Source organism: Lepidochelys kempii, chromosome 1 (genome assembly GCF_965140265.1).
Source record: "Lepidochelys kempii isolate rLepKem1 chromosome 1, rLepKem1.hap2, whole genome shotgun sequence".
Taxonomy (NCBI): Eukaryota; Metazoa; Chordata; order Testudines; family Cheloniidae; genus Lepidochelys; species Lepidochelys kempii.
In genome coordinates, this window is record NC_133256.1 from 297,609,651 (window position 1) to 297,630,070 (window position 20,420).

The 20,420-nt window shown below is 41.6% G+C and overlaps 1 protein-coding gene across 3 annotated transcripts in view; it reads right to left on the bottom strand.

The window, feature by feature from the left end:
- The window catches only part of CNTN1 (contactin 1), a 432,541-nt gene that overhangs the window by 113,888 nt on the left and 298,233 nt on the right, over window positions 1-20,420 (bottom strand). For all 3 annotated transcript variants that reach the window (XM_073328045.1, XM_073328044.1, XM_073328043.1), the window contains 3 exons: window positions 15,334-15,484; window positions 10,991-11,118; window positions 7,459-7,634 (listed from right to left, as the gene is read on the bottom strand). In XM_073328045.1, coding sequence (XP_073184146.1) covers window positions 7,459-7,634; window positions 10,991-11,118; window positions 15,334-15,484 — 455 coding nt within the window. The remainder of the gene's footprint in view (window positions 1-7,458; window positions 7,635-10,990; window positions 11,119-15,333; window positions 15,485-20,420) is intronic.

Genomic DNA, 20,420 nt, shown 5'->3' on the forward strand with positions numbered 1-20,420 from the left:
TTTCTGACTTCCAAGAAGTAGCTTTCCTTGCTGATCCCTCCCATCTTCCATTCCTTGTAGGCTTTCTGCTTTCTCTTAATCACCCATTTGAGATGCTTGCTTATCCAGCTTGGTCTGCAACTCTTCCCTATGAATCTTTTCCCCTTGCTTGGGATGCAGGCTTTAGATAGTTTCTGCAACTTTGAGTTACATAATTCCAAGCTTCCTCCACACTCAGTTCCTTGAGTTCTTCAGTCTAGTCCACTTCCCTAACTAATTTCCTTAATTTTTTAAAGGTTTCAGAGTAACAGCCGTGTTAGTCTGTATTTGCAAAAAGAAAAGGAGTACTTGTGGTACCTTAGAGACTAACCAATTTATTTGAGCATAAGCTTTCGTGAGCTACAGCTCACTTCATCGGATCCGATGAAGTGAGCTGTAGCTCACGAAAGCTTATGCTCAAATAAATTGGTTAGTCTCAAAGGTGCCACAAGTTCTCCTTTTCTTTTTTTTAATTTTTTAAAGTTTACCTTTTTCAAATCAAGGACTCTAGCTTCAGATCTATATTTGTTTATCCATCCATTTAGTTTAAACTGAATTAGCTCATGAGCACCTGAACCAAGGTCGTCCCCTACAATCAGTTCTATGAGGCCCCCATTACTCACCAATCCCAAATCTAAAATGGCATCACCTCTTGTTGATTCAGTGACTATTTGGTGAAGAAATCTGTCAGCTAACACATCCAGGAAAATCTAGGCCCTACTATTATAAGTGGAACTTTTCCTCCAATCTATATCTGGGAAGTTAAATTCTCACGCCATCACAGAATAATCACACAATTGTCAGTAGTATTTATTTCATTAAAAATATTGAAGAGGTCTCTATCCATATCTAAATTAAAACCTGGTAGTCTGTAGTATAACTCAAGCACTATCACAGGGGAACCTCTAATAGCTTCCTTCCTCAAAGTGATTTTGACCCAAACAGACTCTGTCTGTTCCATTCCATCACTTCTAATTTCTTTACAGTCTACCTCATCATTATGCTACTCCACCACAATGCTCTCCACCCCTTTTATATTTATTTTGGTCTTCCCTGAACAGCACATCTCTTTAATACCCGTACTCCTGTCATGAGAATCAGGTGTGGAGATTACATGAGCATCTTCCAACCATCTGCCCCAAGTTCCTATTTTAAAGCTCTTTTAATCAATTGTGCCAACCTCCATTCCAGAAGTCTATTTTCCTCCTTACTCAGGCGGAGTTTATTCCATGAGAACAGTCATTCTGTCCATGAATGCCTCCTCTCCATTAACTCTTTCCCCTCTTCCTATAGAACTAGCCACTCTTCTCTTCTTCCTTTCCCTCCCACCTTCTGTTATTGCCTGCTGTTCCCCTTCTTCATTTTCCAACTTAGCAAACCTACTCCTGAGCTCTGTTTCTCCTTCACTAGCTGGTCTTTCCCTCTGCCTGGTTCTCATAGTCACATGCTTCCACTAGCCACTTTCCTCACAGTTCTTCAGTTCAGCTTGCATCTGCAAGTTTTGACTTTTTCTTTCAGCCTCCCCTTGCCTTCCTTCCATTATCTGCTCAAATCCCCTTCAAAACTCAACCACCGTTTCCACTTGCATCTCCAAACCTCTTCTCTTCCATCAGGTCCATCATGCGGCACTTCATACAAATGAAACTCTTTTCAGGTACCCATGTTACCTGGGGTTTTCAGAACCCAAAACAGTGGTAACTTAACTGTTTCAGTCCAAGTGGTGTCAGGAATAAATCAATAGGAACATAGCAATTCTGTCTAATAAATGATTAATACAAGTAGGCATGCTCTTATCTAAAACTACTGTTTATTAGATTTAAGCACACACAGATATAAGCAATAGGTTTAGGACATCCCAGATATACATACCCACAGTCTGAGATTGTTTTGAGTAATCACCAGCCAGATTTCCAGGGCCCTTCCTTCCATCCAGGGAGTTTACTCTGATGTGGAGTTTAGATGTCAACTCCTTTCTTGAAGAAAAGCTCCATCGGTCTGCTCTGAGGTATTTACTTTCACCTATTGTTTTATAGCTATCGCTAACAAAACACATATCCTCTAGTGGCTCCTGGTGGATCAGCATAACCACCTCTATGGGGTTACTAATTCTCCTAATTTCAACAAAATACTCATTAGCTCAAAATATTTCTCGTATTTCTAGCCATAACAATAATATGTCAGGAGCACCTAAAAACAAGGCTGTTATTCATTCACTTTAACTCCATAACCTTCTGTCCCATCCTCCCATTCTGATTAACATATAAAATGGCTGACTTCAGTACTGTCAAGTTCTGGGGTACAAGCAGGAATGTCAAATTCCGGGGCAACACCTGCTCCAGGATAATGTACATCCTGCAGCTTCCACATACAGTCATCATCACTGTCTTTTCCATTCCTTGGGTCACTTCCACTGCTTCCCCTGTATCTGTCATAGCCTTCCTGCCTGAACTCCTGCCAAGGAAAAATAAACCAATCAAACCAAACACCACATACTTTCTCCTCCAACAGAACTCCTACTCAAACTTTGCTTGCTCCTGTTAGATCCTGACCTTGAGTAGAGGCATGGTAGGCCCTTCTGTCACCATCCCAGCCCCTTTCTGTGCTAACTGCAAAGGATTGAGCAAATGGTGGAAGGGGGTCAAAGAGTATCTGCAACAAAACTAGCTAAGTTAGTTAAGAGTAGGAAAATTCATATGAAGTAGATGTTTCTGCTCCAGAAGAGTGGTAGGGTGGGATTCTCCACTGCTTTGTTCAGTCATTTACATCTTGTGTAGAGCGAGTGTAAAAAATGCCACCAAAATTGGAATGGTGTTGTGCCCTTGCTGCACAGATATATACAGCTACAGAGAAGCAGGTCCAGAGATCATCTCCTGAATGGCATGGTGGGGTGGATGGCTGTTTTGAGGACTTGGCACCCTCAGGACTTGCACAAATACTCTTAGTGGGTTGCTTGCCAAGGGGAAGTGGGCCACAGTATGTTCTTCCTGAAGTACTTTGCTAGAATTCTTCAGAAACATCCTCAGTATCAGGATGGGACATTAAAATTAATTTCCTTAAAAACTGAATTTCCCTATAGTGGTACTATTACAAGAAAAATCTTGTACCACATAAATAGCCACGGGTATTTGTAAAGTTATAGCTCTTGTTGAATATATGTTTTTTGAATAAAAATCCTAGGATCTGCACATGGCCAACAGATTGACAAAGTTAACCCATTGCATAAAGCCATTTTATATTTTTTCCCCTCTGGTGTTACTCGGGCTAAGGTGGGGAAAACCTCATGTCAATGAATTTTCTTCCTTACTACACACCAAAGCACTTGCTTGATTTATCCACACTTTCAATCCCAGTCTGCGGTTTAGTGGTACATATCTGAGCCCAAGCCTAAATAACTTCTCTAAATGACTGCAGTCAGGGGACTAAACTCAAGGACCAAGACAAAAAATTAGGTGTGCTTTTACTTTGCTCTCTTACAAGGCAGAGGTTGTTTTTTTTCTGTCTAAATAGAGGGCTTTCTTCTTTATATTTTCCCAGCTCTTGTATTTTTTAAGGAAGGGTTTGACAGACACTAAGACTTCATTCCTGCTGTTATCTAAGAGAAGATCCAGCTTGTCAGCAAGCTGTAATTTCAGGCTTCTGCAAAGTACTCTATATGCACTGAACAGTGCAGAAGTGCAAATTTAAATACACATCAATGAAGCAATCCTCAGATGAAAACTTGGAAAATATCATTTTCTTTGGATGGCAATGAGGTAGATCTACATGTCTCATAATTCCTGTAAAGTACATTTCTAGAGTTGTTTAGTATGCTGCTACTGGAGTTTCGATAGACACAGATTTCTGTAAGGTACTTTGCAGGAACCTTAAGATTTTGAGCTTCAGTGCCCTTAAACTGGCATTAGAACACTATTCTGCCAGTCAGACAAAGAAAGTCCACACAGACTCTCATTGAAAGATACTAATAGGGCTTCTAGAGACCTTCACAATAAATTAATCTAGCAGCAGTAGAGCTTGTCAGCTTGGCAGTAGAGCTTGTCAGCAGGAGAGTTTGACATGTAAAAAAAAAGATTTTGTTCTGAATCACAAAATTTTGATTCAGGACCATTAAAACATTTCATTTTGACAGTGTTGAAGTGTTTTGTTTTGACTCTTGATTTCATTATTAAATATATAGGTTACATATATACTCAGTATTAAATATATAGAAATTTAACATAAAATTAATATTTTAATATAATACACAAGTCTATATAAAATTAATTGAAACATTTGACATTTTCCTATTGAAAAATTGGTCAAAATCGACACATTCCCATGAAATACCTCAATTGCGATTATTTTTTGTATTTTTTGACAGAAAAATGTCCTGTCAAAAACATTTCAACTAGCTCTAAACAGCAGTTGGGACTGGCTAATTTGGTCTTGTGGGACTGCTTATATTATGCATGTGGGACTGCTGATATCATATGCATGCTCCTAGGCAGAATGTTTCTTTTTTATGTTTATGATTACAGCCCCATGATAACTGTTGTGACTATGCAAATCTTATTTTTAGTTCTGCTTCAGATTTGTAAAATATTTTTAATTTACTTTTTTTTGCAGCTATTAGGACTGATATTTAAAAAAGAGAGTGCGGAAGAAGGAACCCAACTGGCTATCACCAAATCAGACAACTTTGCAGGTATAGGAATCAGAAAGACTCCATGGAATGGAAAGTTAAAATGTAGGTAATATTGTAGGTGGAGCTTAGCGTGTGACCTACCACTGTTGAGGCCTAACGGGTTCATGCACAGCCTACCGTAAAAGCCCTTCTCCCCATATAATACCACAACAATTGTGCTCAGCAGATATACTTGAGTTAACATTCCCCTGGTTTAAAAGGGAGGAGAATCATAGAATCATAGAATCATAGAATCATAGAATATCAGGGTTGGAAGGGACCCCAGAAGGTCATCTAGTCCAACCCCCTGCTCAAAGCAGGACCAATTCCCAGTTAAATCATCCCAGCCAGGGCTTTGTCAAGCCTGACCTTAAAAACCTCTAAGGAAGGAGATTCTACCACCTCCCTAGGTAACGCATTCCAGTGTTTCACCACCCTCTTAGTGAAAAAGTTTTTCCTAATATCCAATCTAAACCTCCCCCACTGCAACTTGAGACCATTACTCCTCGTTCTGTCATCTGCTACCATTGAGAACAGTTTAGAGCCATCCTCTTTGGAACCCCCTTTCAGGTAGTTGAAAGCAGCTATCAAATCCCCCCTCATTCTTCTCTTCTGCAGGCTAAACAATCCCAGCTCCCTCAGCCTCTCCTCATAACTCATGTGTTCCAGTCCCCTAATCATTTTTGTTGCCCTTCGCTGGACTCTTTCCAATTTATCCACATCCTTCTTGAAGTGTGGGGCCCAAAACTGGACACAGTACTCCAGATGAGGCCTCACCAATGTCGAATAGAGGGGAACGATCACGTCCCTCGATCTGCTCGCTATGCCCCTACTTATACATCCCAAAATGCCATTGGCCTTCTTGGCAACAAGGGCACACTGCTGACTCATATCCAGCTTCTCGTCCACTGTCACCCCTAGGTCCTTTTCCGCAGAACTGCTGCCTAGCCATTCGGTCCCTAGTCTGTAGCTGTGCATTGGGTTCTTCCGTCCTAAGTGCAGGACCCTGCACTTATCCTTATTGAACCTCATCAGATTTCTTTTGGCCCAATCCTCCAATTTGTCTAGGTCTTTCTGTATCCTATCCCTCCCCTCCAGCGTATCTATCACTCCTCCCAGTTTAGTATCATCCGCAAATTTGCTGAGAGTGCAATCCACACCATCCTCCAGATCATTTATGAAGAGAGTGGTGGCAAGTCTTTTTCTGTGATGGGTGCTTAATTCTGGAGCTTGCCTCCCAGACCTACAACCTTCACCAGGGTGGGTTAATCCATAGGCATGATGCAAAATCCACTGTTTTTCTTGGGATTTCAATAAGAGGGTGGGTTGAAGATTAAGAATGGCTGGATGTGGGGACAATTATTTTATTGATATTTATTCTGGGCTAATATTTTTTCAGTTTGTATGGTCTGGGTTGGATAATTTGTTTGTATTTAGTATTTATTGTTGTGTGTTTTTATACAATTTAAATTTGGTCCAAGCACAGAGCTATGAGATGGAGGCTTTCCGCAAAAGGAAATAAATATATGCAGTGTATGACCTCATGTGTTGCAGATAGTTTGCTAAAACATGACATCATGGGACACACTGAACCAGAGAAGATTTATGCCCAAGACAAAAAGTTTGCCAGAGAAATGGCCTAGCAGATGGAATGGGATAACCCCACATGCTCATTAAGAATATCTGGGATGCCTCTTTATGTGTGCCAAAATGAGTGACTTTGAATTAGCTTGTTTAGTCTTAAAAGAAACTTAGGACTGAGTGCTTATTGAATTTTTTTCTCCTACTCACCATCCTGTGCAAGAGCCTGAAAATGCTCATTAGAAGAGCACAGACAGGTATAAGGAATACACATATATAAGAACATAAGAATGGCCATACTGTGTCAGACCAATGGTCCATCTAGCCCAGTATCCTGTCTTCCGACAACCGCCCGTGCCAGATGCTTTAGAGGGAATGACAGAAGAAGGCAATTATCAAGTGATCCATCCCCTGTCATCCAGCTTCTGGAAGACAAATATCTTTCCCTTTGAAGATTATTTGTGCTATGTTTGGTGCCAGCCTACCTCTTCACTATCTGTATTCACTATCTATCATTTATTATTCCTTGTTCTTTCATTTTAAATGTTTAAGTCAGCCATTTAGAAATGACACTATGGACCAGACTGCAAATCCCTTATTCACACTAGTGGAAATTATTCACAAAAGTACTCCTATTGAAGACAAGAGGAAAACTTGTGGGGAGTGACGGGCTTACACAGTTTGGACCTTTGAGACTCACACTGCATGTATAGCACATAGTTAAGAGTCAAAGTGATCCATTTGACACAGCACACTGGCTGCAATTCATTCATTCAAACTATTCAAATACATTCAAATAAGTCAGCAGAGGTTTGTGAACTATTCACAATCAGAAAAAGAGAGTAGCATTTGTCAGACAATTTATTAATCAGAATCAACGAGCTCTAGTTTGGTGATTGGGATTCCACAAAAGCCTTTAAAGTGAAAAATGGGAACCGCTAAAGAAAAAGGTTAGGAGAACATATGAATTTTTACAAACAACCTCTTCACTTCTCCATTATGAAGTAACTAATGAACTGTAAATAACATTTACAGGCCTTGATCCTTGTTTTATAATTTTAAGCCTCTTTAGATAGGTGATTCCAGACGCATTTTCCTGGGTATGAACCAATAAACTAGAATATACAGAAAACACCATGTGTTTCATGATACTGAAAACCAGAGTTTAGCGTATCAAATGAGGGTCTGCAGAATCTTACCATAACACTCCTTTCGTAATGATCATGCTCTTTTTCAAAATCTATCATGTAGCCATTTAGAGACCAAATAAAGGTCAGATCTAACGTAGTATCATAGGACGCAATACACTGCATGGTGGCATTCTCTCCAACTGTGACATCAACATTAGTTGGTGCTAAGGTAATCTTTGTAGCTTCTGTGAAGTTAAAAGAAAATGTGGAAAATTCTAATAAACAAGTGAATATACAGATGCAAATCTAGCTGTTTGATTATACATGAAAAGAACAAACTCATTTACATGTTATTTATGCAACTACATTTCAAAGGGGAACACTAATTTCGAACAGAGGGGTGCTATACTAAGAAAAGTGACAACACCCTTACAACTGAAATGCCTTGCCTTTTGTTTGCTCATTCTCTGATAATACATATTTTAGCCTCTTGACCATGATGACTATAACCAGCTATGCTGAGTTAGTTTTTTTCACAGACTATTTCATGTGTAGAAGACAAATGATCCATTTTGCATGACCCATTGTGTATTTTTTTGTTCATAATAATCCTGGCTTTATTAAAAAATATATATCATTAAAGAATGGGGAGCTCTGCTCAGTGCTCTCATTTCCATTACTCCACCCTAATTCTAATATGTCTATTGAGAAATAATGTTTAATTATGCATATAGCTATGATGAGAAGGGACAGAAAAGAATAGAAGAAAAGAATAAAAATATGTATAATCAGAGCTTACTATAATCAAGAAAAGAAGAAGAGCTGGAGACTCCATGAAATCCCTCAGGGATCTTGTTATACAGATCTAATTTAGCTGACGCATGCTTTGATACCAAAGAGCTTAGCGTTACAGAAGGGAATGGTATTCTAACCATGTGTGTGTACATTTGGTAGCTGATTTTACAACTGTTGCTGGATTTTGTTTTATATTGTAGAGTCTTCTATCAACCTAGAGCAGGGGTGGGCAAACCCTTTGGCCCGAGGGCCACATCTGGGTGGAGAAATTGCATGCAGGGCCATGAATATAGAGCTGGGGCAGGGGGCTGGGGTGCAGGAGGGAGTGCAGGGTGTGGGAGGGGGTGCAGTGTGCAGGAAGAGGCTCAGGGCAGGGGGTTGGGTGTAGGAGGAGTGTGGTGTGCGGCAGGGGGCTCAGGGCAGGTGGGTGAGGGCTCAGGACAGGGAGCTGTGGTGCAGGACGGGAGCAGCAGGGGCTCAAGGCAGGGGGTTGGGGTGCGGGCTACAGGAGGCGTTTGAAGTGTGGGCTCTGGCCTGGTGCCGTTTACCTTGAGCTGCTCCGGGGTGGCAGTGGGATTAAGGCAGGCTCCCTGCCTGACCTGGCCCCACGCCGCTCCCAGAAATGGCCAGCATGTATAGCAGTGGCTCCTTGGAGTAGGGTGGGGCAGGAGGCTCTGCTGCGTGCTGCCCTCGCCTGTGGTACCACCCCTGTAGCTCCCATTGGCCACAGTTCCCGTTCCTGGACAATGGGAGCTGCGGAAGCAGTGCCTGCAGGTTAGAGCAGCACACGGAGCCCTCTCTCCCCCGCCCAGGGGCCACAGGGAGATGGGTGCCGGCCACTTCCGGGAGTGGTGCGGGGCCAGGGCAGGCAGGGATCCTGCCTTAGCCCAGCTGAGCCACGGGGCTGGCAATCCCACGGGCTGGACTGAAAGCCCTGATGGGCCGGTTCTGGCCCATGGGCCGTAGTTTGCCTTCCCCTGACCGAGAGGTATTCTAGAGTATGTCTGCACTGCACTCTTCTTTCAGCGGCGTGTCGTCTACATACACATGTAGGCCCCTAGCACAGGTATAAATAACAGCATAGACCAGGAGGCATGGCTTAGGCGAGTAAAGACATGCCTGAAGGGTGTGGAAAGGTACACAAGTACATATCCTGCACGGCGCTCTACTTGCCCAAGCTGTGCCTCCCATCTACAGTACTATTTTTAGCAGTGTGGTACCCTGCTGCCTCACTGCTGGCTCTGCTGGAGCTTTCCACGACCACAGGAAAAGACTCCAATAGCAGCGGAAGTCTCTGGCAGGGAGGAGGTAGTGGAGAAAGACTCCAGCAGCTTCCCCACCACTGTGAAAAACTCCAGCAATGGGGAGGCGGCAGGCAAAGACTCAGGCTTTCCCTGCTGTCTGCCCCCTGCCAGAGCCTGTCCTCACCAAGTGAAAATCTCTGACAGTGGAGAGCGGCTGAAACCTTTCTGCACTGCCTCCCCACTGCCAGAGCCTTTCACTGACATGTGTAGTTACACCCATCGTGTAGACACAGTGCTAGAGGAAATTCTCACGTATCCACGACAGAAACCAAGTTTTGAAATCTGCCATCTAGCCTTTCACTGTTTCTGTTGGTTAAAGTTGCAATGCAAAGGACATGCTCAGTCATTAGTTTACCCTCCTTAGATGAACTAAGTCAGAGTCCTCAGCTACAAAAAGAAATGGTTTATGTTTAGTTTATAAACACATATGGTTTAAATGTTTAACTGTGGAGATTTGTAAGTCAATTATTTTTTTATGATTCTAAAATGTATAGTATAATGTTAGAGGGGTTGAATATTTATTTACAAATGTTTCCAGAAAACTAAGAATGATGAATGTAGTGATTAAAAAACAAAGCTACAAAATACAAAGGAAAATAAATAATCATACTAGTTAAACAGACCTCGTGATTCAAAATAAATTCTTTACAATGTTTGAAACATCATTACACATGGTCCAGGGAAATAGTTACAAAAAATGCAGTCATATGTCCTCATGGATTCACACTTATGTTGCTAAGTTTATTTTGTGGCAGCATGCTGTTGAGCAAGACTGCCACATTTTGGCTGCAGGAAATGCTTTCTTTTCAAATACATTTAATACATAGGTGGTTTTCCAGAGGCCTGGCAGACAGAAGTGCTCATGAAGTGAACACTATGAACACTATCTCATGAACACTATCTTCCCTTCCTCCTCCCTTCAGTTATCTGACAGGGCTGTAAAAGGTGTGATTAAGTATATCAGCATCTGATACCAGTACTGCAAAGTGTTACAGTGGCATGTTTATTTGGATGAATGATCCCACATTGCAAATTCAAATAAATGATTTATTTAATTGCACTGCTCACGACCCCGTGCTCTGAAAAAGAAACTGAGAGGAGCCAAGGAGGGGCAGGCAGGAGGATGGTTATGGACCCATCTCTCTGTGTGTTGGCCTGCAGTGTTGGGCTACTGCATGAGGGAGAGATATCAGCACCATCTGAATGAATGGATCAGATTATTGACCCTCCGGAGGAAGGAACAGCACTGGTGGAAGAACTGAGACACTTCCTTTCCTTTGCTCCTCCTGCAGTGGTGCAGTTGCATGCTTCCCCTATTTAGGGCTGTTGCTTAAAAGCCATAATCTATCTCTTAATGGGCAATTCAGTTCAATTCAGTTGGAAAGAAATAACATAAAATGGCTTGCGGGGAAAGTCTTAAAGGGAAATCTTATAAAGCAAAGTTTTATCATTTTAAATTGAAGCATGTTATGTGAAATGAACTCACAAAAATGGAGTTTTACCTGTGATTTCCAGAGTACCAGTACTGTTAGCTTTTCCTTGGTTATTTTCTGCAAAACATGTGTAGCTGCCTTGATCCAGCTTAGTGATATTAACAATTTCCAAGCTACCATCATCCCAAATAGATATCCTATTGAAAGTATGAAAAACATACCACAAGTTAAAATAGTTATTTGCATCAGAAAGAACAAAGTATTTCCAGTGGAAATCCCTAAATAAGTCAAAACAAAGATCATAAGGGTCTCTCAATGGCTGACGTCTAACTATTGCTTTTATATATGCTCCAGTACCCCACCATGATTTAAACAGAGTTTAGTATGGTTAATGGGATCTGGAATAAAGCATACAATTTACATTTGAGGGGATTATTTTCACTTATTTACGTTCTCTCAAATATTTTTTCTTTTAGTTTTGTAAGTTTAATACTCAAATAAGCGCAAGACTAATTAGAGTGACTAAAACTAGGTGCTAAGGAAGGTATTCCAGTCAACATTAATGATATTTTGACTTATCACCTCCCTGCAATTTCACTTCTAGGTTTATTTTGAGCTGAGACTTCCAAAAGTACAAACTGTATAGACAAATGCTCACTATGGATTGGGATGAGACATCCAGTCTAAATTTCACTGAGGATATGAGCTAGGATTTGAACTTGCATCACCTGTGGTGAACCAATAGTGCACAAATCCAAGAAATCTCTGACATATTCCTTCAAAGCCCCTCACCTAAAAATCCCCTATTTAAAAACAATATACCACTAATTATAGTCTCTCTCAAAGTAATATCATATTTTAACATCTAGATAAAATAATTAGAATTAGTTTGTAAATAAATTATTAAATAAATCTATGCTGTAGAAACCACCACAAGGCCTCAGTCGGGGATCGGGGCCCCACTGTGCCAGGCATTGAACAAGGGAGTGAAACAAAGGGAGTTTGGAACAGAGAGCTCACAATCGGACAGAAGAATAAATAAACAAATGGGGTTGGGTGGGAGCAGGTAGAGATTGGTATATTTACATAAATCAGGAGCCACAGGCAGTCACCAACCTAACCACTTCCAGGTGGCAGTGATTCATAAGCATCATGGCAGAGGTAGATTTTAAAGAGGGATTTAAGACAGGATAATTCAATGTAATCATTGATTGCTAAGGAGCACTGGCAGCTTGCCTCCTGTGAAGATGAATTCTATTTCAGAAGACAAAATGTTCCCCTCACAGATATGGAAACCCATCTTTAAGCTTCTATGCAGCTCCTAGAAGCTTGAACGAACCATGTCTTTCTACTGATGGTATGTGGTAGAGCAGCTCCGATCATGTCAAGTGGACTCCACTAAATCTACTCAAGGAACTTGTTGAGGATCTGCCCCATGTATAGAATGGGACACTACTGGTATGTCTACACTGCAATAAAATAAACGCTGCTGGCTTATGTCAGCTGACTCAGGCTCACGGGGTTTGGACTGCAGGGCTATAAAATTGCAGTGTAGATATCTAGTTCCAGGAAGGTCCCAGAGTTCAGGCTCCAGCCAGCACCCAGATGTCTACATTGCAATTTTATAGCCTGAGCCCTGAGAGCCTGAGTCAGCTGCCATGGGCCAGCTACTGGTGTTTTACTGCAGTGTAGACATTTCCTACAAGGTTGATGGGCAGAAAGTGTTGGCATAATGACATCTATTTAATGGAGAGCAATATCCCTTGGGAAAAACCTAATATTTAAATAAAATTATTGGTTTTTCCACCAACAAACATGAAATAGCAATGGAGGACAAGCAAGAGCTATTATTTTTGATTCTGGTGGAATTTACTAACAGCTCCTCAAAACTGATTCCTTATGCACATTCTGATTTAACTCTTTTTTGCTATATGAAACAAGGCTAATGAATACTTTCAGTATTCCTTAAAATGTTATATATAAATTCATGGACATCCCTTCCTAATTTAACATTAATTAACTTCTATCCATGGGGTAGATTCCTACTTGTGGTGGGGTAACAGTCATGAATCATCCTCAGATTTTTACGCTTTGCAAATTAAAAATTTCTAAACTTTCTAAATGCTGTGTTTTAAACAATTATAAGTTAGTGTTGAAAACTAAGCACCCCCTTTTAGGCTAACTCTGATATTTTAAATTAGTTTTTTGAGGGAGTTTATCTGCAGCCAGGGAAATTCTCTGAGTATTGGGTTTAAAGCTTTGAAAATCTCATTTAGTATAGCATTTAAAAGGTGACTTCTATAGTGCATGGGATGTTTATAAATAAGCTACCTTTACATCGGCTAAGCTACTACATTGATTTGTTTTGGCAAAGGATGAGCTTAAGTAGGCTAGGCAGCTATGACAAAAAGAAGAAACTGAAAAACATAGTGGCGTATATATTTAAATAAAATAAATTGGAGAAACATTACATTAAGCATTAAATCAATTTTAATTATACCTTGTGTAAGTAAAGATTTCTGAAAATAAAACCCTATATATGTTTGCCAATACATCTGTATGCTATATCAAATTAAGAATACAGGAAACCTTTGTAAATTACCATGAAACTATTAACATATAATTGGCATGCACCAGCAATATTGCCTCTGCTGTTTCACGGCATAGGAACTATGCATCTGAATCATAGACAACACTATAGTGAACCATAGTGGCAGTATAATCAGCATAGGGAACTTATAGTTAACTTGATTTTAAAACCTGAGAGTGTAAGAGGCTCTAAGTCCAGATTTACTGCTCCTGAGTGTACTGAAGAATGGGGAGAAGGAAGGGCCATTGTGCATCTGCAGAGGATATACACTCAGAGTACATAAGCACATAAGAATGGCCATACTGGATCAGACCAATGGTCCATCTAGCTCAGTATCCTGTCTTCCAACAGTGGCCCGTACCACATGCTTCAGACGGAATGAACAGAACAGGGCAATTATTATGTGATCCATCCCCTGTCGTCCAGTCCCAGCTTCTGGCAGTCAGACCTTTAGGGACACCCAAACCATGGGGTTGTGTACCTGACCATACTGGCTAATAGCCATTGATGGATTGGGGGGAGGGATAACTCAGTGGTTTGAGCATTGGCCTGCTAAACCCAGGGTTGTGAGTTCAGTCCTTGAGGGGGCCATTTAGGGATCTGGGGCAAAAATTGGGGATTGGCCCTGCTTTGAGCAGGGGGTTGGACTAGATGATCTCCTGAGATCCCTTCCAACCCTGATATTCTATGATTCTATGACCTATCCTCCATAAACTTATCTAATTCTTTTTTGAACCCAGTTATCCCTTTGGCTTTCACAACACCCCCGGGCAACAAGTTCCACAGGTTCACTGTGTGTTGTGTGAAGAAGTACCTCCTTATGTTTATTTTAAACCTGCCACCTATTAATTTCGTTGAGTGATCTCCTAGTTCTTGTGTTATATGAATAGTTAAATAACACTTCCTTACTCATTTTTCTCCATACCATTATGATTTTAGACCTCTATCATATCCTCCCTTAGTTGTCTTTTTTTCTAAGATGAACAGTCCTACTCTTTTTAATCTTTCCCTGCAGCAGGGAAAGGCTCAAGCTGTGGGAAGTTGACGGACCTTTTCCTAGACTCCGCTAGTGTGGAAAGGCTCTGGCAGGGAGAGGCAGTGAGGAAACACTACCGCCTTTTCCAACTGCCTCCCCGCACCAGAGTCTTTCACTGTGGCATGTGAAAGACTCTGGTGCGGGGAGGCAGTTGGAAAAGGCGGTAGTGTTTCCTCACTGCCTCTCCCTGCCAGAGCCTTTCCACACTAGCGGAGTCTAGGAAAAGGTCCGTCAACTACCACAGTGTAGCTACTAACCACAGTATGGGTGCAGCCTGCTTTTACTGAGGAGTCTAGCTATACATACCCTACATGCTGCTACCAGTGGTAGGCAGTGTACCCCCAGAGAACTCCAGTTACTGGTAAGTAACTTTTCTTTCTCCTTCATGAATTGCCACTGCATTTCAATACTGGAGAAGAATAGCAAGCAGGAACATAATAAAAATGGGAGAAGTGAAAGTTAAATAAAAATTAAAGCACTGCCAAACCCAGACCCAAAATTTCATGGCTAATGCTCAGTAAATGTACAAGCTGAACTGCAAGTTTACATGGAAGATTTATATGCAAAATGAGAATTAATGTTTTGAATTTTTCATTAAGAATGAAGAATAAAAATAAATAATTTAATTAAGAATGGTTCTTTGCTTCAATTTTGCCTCAAGAATTCACTAATCAATAAAAATCTATTGTAAAATTTGCACTCTAACTAAATTTCTATTTCAGCTGAATATATAGGTATCATAAAACTATTCTAAGACCAATCATGCTCTCTAGAATCAATACTGACCTGCTCCCATTTATGAGCAGTTCTGTTCCTTTGCTCCATGAGAATTTTGGTTTAGGAGCAGCTTTAGGCTTGCATTCAATTATTACACGGCCTCCGTTAGCAGCCAAGATCTTCTTCTTCATTGGGTTCAGTTCAAAATTAGGAGGTGAAGCTGAAGAGAAAAAGCAACATATGGACACTGTTGTCATATCTTTTGACAAGGTATGTAATACTGTTTGTTTTAGGACATTAAAGATAATCTGGGTGTATTGAAGCATACATATCTATAATTAAGAAAGGGGATAAGAATGATCCAGGCAATTACAGACCTGTTAGTCTGACCTCAGTATTGTGCAAGACTTTAGAACAAATTGTGAAGGAAAAAATAATTACATTCATGAAGGTAAATGGTAAAGGGGATGTAATGCAACGTGGGTTTACCAAATGTAAGATCATGCCAAACTAATTTGATTTCCTTCTTGGAGAAAATAACTGATTTTTGAATATTTGGACTGAAGGAAAGCATTTAACACGGTAACACATGGGAAATTATCAGTTAAATTAGGGATTACAAGGTATACAAGGAACTGGCTAAAGGGGTGAAGGCAACAGGTTGTGCTGAAAAATAAATTATCAAACTGGAAGGAGGTTACTAGTGGAGTTCCTCAAAGATCGGTCTTGGGACCAATCTTATTTAATATTTTTATTAATGATCTAGCACAAAATGTAAGAGTGGGCTAATAAAATGTGCTGATGATACGAAGGTGGTAGGCATCATCAACACAGAGGAGGATCAGAATATTATACAGAAAGATCTGGATGACCTTGAAGACTGGCATGACAGAAAATGGGATAAAATTCAACAATACATAGTGCAAGGTCAAGCACTTAGGGTCTAATAATAAGAATTTTTACTACAAACTGGAGGCTCACTGTTGGAAGTGCCAGAGAAGGAGAGAGACCTGGGCATGGTGGGTCAATAACAGGATGACTATAAGCCACCAGTGTGATGTGGTTGTGAAAAAGGCAAATGCAATCCTAGGATGTATTATGTGAGGCATTTCTAGTAGAAATAGAGAACTATCAAGGCCTTTGTATAAGGCAATGGTAAGACCTCATTTGGAATACTGTGTACAATTCTGATCACCCATGTTCAAGAAAGATTAATTTAAACTGGAACAGGTTCAGTACTGGAAACTGTGCAGAGAAAAGAAACTAGGATGATCAGGAAATGGAGGGCCTATCTTATGAGAGGAGACCAGAAGAGCTTGGCTTGTTTTGTCTAGCAAGAAGGCTGAGAGGGGATATGATTGCTCTCTATAAATACATTAGGGGTAAAAATACCAGGGCGGGTGAAGAGCTATTTAAGCTAAAGGGCAATGTTGGCATAAGAACAAATGGAGATAAACTGGCCATGAACAATTTCAGGCTGGAAATAAGAAGGAGGTTTCTAACCATCAGAAGAACTAGGGGAATGGATGAGATTCTAGAACAGCCTCCCAATAGTAATTGTGGAGGGCAAGCACTCTAATTAGCTTTAAGAGAGAGCCTGACACATTTATGAGTGCGATTGTATGATGGGGTGCCCATCTCACACAAGGCAGAGCAGGTTAAATGAGGTCAATTAACCTTGTAGGCCACACCTGGAGGGAAGCCAGGGACTTACAAGGCCTAATGGAAGATGAAGTTCAGCTAGGCAGGAGCAGGTTGGGCCTGCATAAAGGGATGAAGCTGGGGACAGGAAAAGGCTGAAGGGGAAGCAGTCTGCAGTCACTCCCTCTGAGAAGGGGATTTGTTTAGGGCTAGAGAGTCTAACAAGAAGTCAAAGAGGGGAAGTAGTCTACAGTTACTCTCTGGAAGGAGGGAATGTTGGCCATTAAACCCAGGGGTGGAGGCAGAAGATAGAGAAGGGAAGTGGGGAGACTAGTGGGAAGGCCCGGGTTCCCCTACCAGCCACTGAGAAAGTGGCCTTGGATGGGAAGGCTGCCTGGAATGGCATGTGGATATCTGATCCAGTGGTATTTGATACCCCAAAAAGGGAGGACCATATAGTGACCCGTTCAGAGGGCTGTCATGAAGAGGGAGCACTGCGAATCCTGGAGAGTGAGGGGGATATGCTGTGAGCAACCATGGAAAGGGAGGTGTCAGAAGGTAATTCCCAGACACGACCACAATGAGGGGTCCCACTGGTGAGTGAACTGTTATAGAGGGTAGGGCTCACTTCAAGTTTCTGACATGTTCCCAAGAGCTCAGGCTTCAGGGTTTCAGATGGCCATCAGCAGGGTTCAGGAATGTACCAATGTATTCTGGGTTTGTTTTGGTTTTTTTTATCTCCTTCCTGTAAAGCATCAGGGATGGCCATGGCTGGACATGGGACACTGGACGGGCAGCTCCAGGGCTCTGAGGACACCAAGCATTCTCTCTCAGGAGCCTGGATGGCTTGGTCTTGCTCACAACCTCAGGATCTAACTGATCATCATATGTGGGGTCAGGAAGGAATTTCCCCCATCTCAGATTACCTGTGATTTTGAGGGATTTTTGCCTTCCTCTGTGAGTGGGTGCAGGACTACCTGTACCTCAGACACTGGTGTACCTTAGTGGAAGATACAGCCCATAGAAGACTAGACAGTTAACGCTTTGGTCTAATTTAGGTGCGGGGTTAAGCGTGTGGGTGCTGGGTGGTGTTGTGGCCTGTGATATACAGGAGGTCAGCCTAGATTATCAGATTGTCCCTTCTACCGTTAAAATTAACGACTCTATGAAGAACTAAGGAATTGGGCTCCACAATTTCCACTATGCAGGTGAGCATAGATGCAGAAATTTGGCTCTGCAACAGTGGAAGGTCTGACAAATTAGTTACATTAACAACATAATATTTATATGTTGTGTCTTTCCTAAAAATCTTAGCTGATTTCTCAAATTTCATCTGAGCTTGGTCCAGCTGTATTATGGGTCTGCTCTACAGCCTACACTGAAACCAACAGAAAGACTTTCATGGATCTCAGTGGGCTTTGGACCAGACATAATTAAGAGTCTGATAACAGCACTTTTAAAAATTCAGCTTCCTCAAAGGTCACAAGAATTTTTAAAATAATTTAAAATTTGTTTTCTGTTCTCGGTTGTTTTTAAACAGCCCTAAAGGAAACAGTAGACAATTCCTCAGCTTTGCAGTTTCTGTTGTTTTCTGTTTGGCCACTTGCTCAGACAAATTCTTCTCAGATGTGCAAAAGCAGCCGTATGATTTTAGCGAGAGCCACTCAGACATAATGGGGTCAGACGTTGGCCCGTTGAGTTTTTCTCTATTTGTAACTGATCATAAGACAACACATCTCTCTTTTGTTGACTTCTCTGTCTGTGCAACAACCTGGTTTATGATTCCACCAAAGACGTGCACAGCGCAGGGAAATAAGTCTGTTAATTTTGCAGCTGTTCAGGCAAAATGATCAAATGTTGGTTTAGTTCACATCTTATCAATACAGCCATCTCAAAATAAGCAAACAGATATTTAACCCTCTCATTCATCCATACGTGTTTCTGGGTGATCTGGGTCTGCGGTGGGTAGCTGGTAATGGAGTGACAGCTGGTAAAGAGATGAGGGGTGTCAAGGTTCCTCCCCCACTGTGAACTCTAGGGTACAGATGTGGGGACCTGCATGAAAAACCTCCTAAGCTTATCTTTACCAGCTTAGGTCAAAACTTCCCCAAGGTACAAAATATTCCACCCTTTGTCCTTGGACTGGCCGCTACCACCACCAAACTAATACTGGTTACTGGGGAAGAGCTGTTTGGAAACGTCTTTCCCTCCAAAATACTTCCCAAAACCTTGCACCCCACTTCCTGGACAAGGTTTGGTAAAAAGCCTCACCAATTTGCCTAGGTGACTACAGACCCAGACCCTTGGATCTTAAGAACAATGAACAATCCTCCCAACACTTGCACCCCCCCTTTCCTGGGAAATGTTGGATAAAAAGCCTCACCAATTTGCATAGGTGACCACAGACCCAAACCCTTGGATCTGAGAACAATGAAAAAGCATTCAGTTTTCTTACAAGAAGACTTCTAATAAAAATAGAAGTAAATAGAAATAAAGAAATCCCCCCTGTAAAATCAGGATGGTAGATATCTTACAGGGTAATTAGATCCAAAAACATAGAGAACCCCTCTAGGCAAAACCTTAAGTTACAAAAAAGATAGACAGAAATAGTTATTCTATTCAGCACAATTCTTTTCTCAGCCATTTAAAGAAATCATAATCTAACACATACCTAGCTAGATTACTTACTAAAAGTTCTAAGACTCCGTTCCTGGTCTATCCCCGGCAGAAACCAGCATAAGACAGACACACAGACCCTCTGTTTCTCTCCCTCCTCCCAGCTTTTGAAAGTATCTTGTCTCCTCATTGGTCATTTTGGTCAGGTGCCAGCGAGGTTACCTTTAGCTTCTTAACCATTTACAGGTGAGAGGAGCTTTCCCCTGGCCAGGAGGGATTTCAAAGGGGTTTACCCTTCCCTTTATATTTATGACAAGGGGACTTACTGGAAGTGTTGTGAAGTGAATAGTGAAGGATAATGTGTTCCTGAGCTGGGAAGTGAGGAACTCAAGACTGGTGGCAGGAGTGATGAGGAGCTGGAGGAAGGGAGGGGAACCAAAGGCCTGGGTGGGCTGAGAAGTTTCAGGGCAGAACTGGTCATGCACCATGGGAGCTCTAGCTGTGGGAGAGAGGCAGGCAGATGAGAAGGTAGAACTTCGGGGGCTGGGAGGTGGAGAAGCAGACATGGGCTGGAGGCAGATGTGAGATGAGAAGATCACAAGCCAACTGGGCTCAGGAAATCCCTGAGAGAGCCACATAAGCTTGCCAGGGCATTGACCAATATAAATATGTCAATGGGGGTCATCCACTGTGGTTGAACATTGGACCTCTGGATCTAACAATCTGAGTTTCTACTGCTTGAGCTATAGAACATCATCAATTATCTTGGCAGCAGTAACAGGCTTAAACCTCTAAAAGTGGTCTAGCCACTAGACTGGGTTAAAGAGGATGGGTTACAGCATCAGCTCCTGATAGGCTGTGGGAGGGCAAGAAGTGGGTAGGAAGAGCATCAGCAGTCA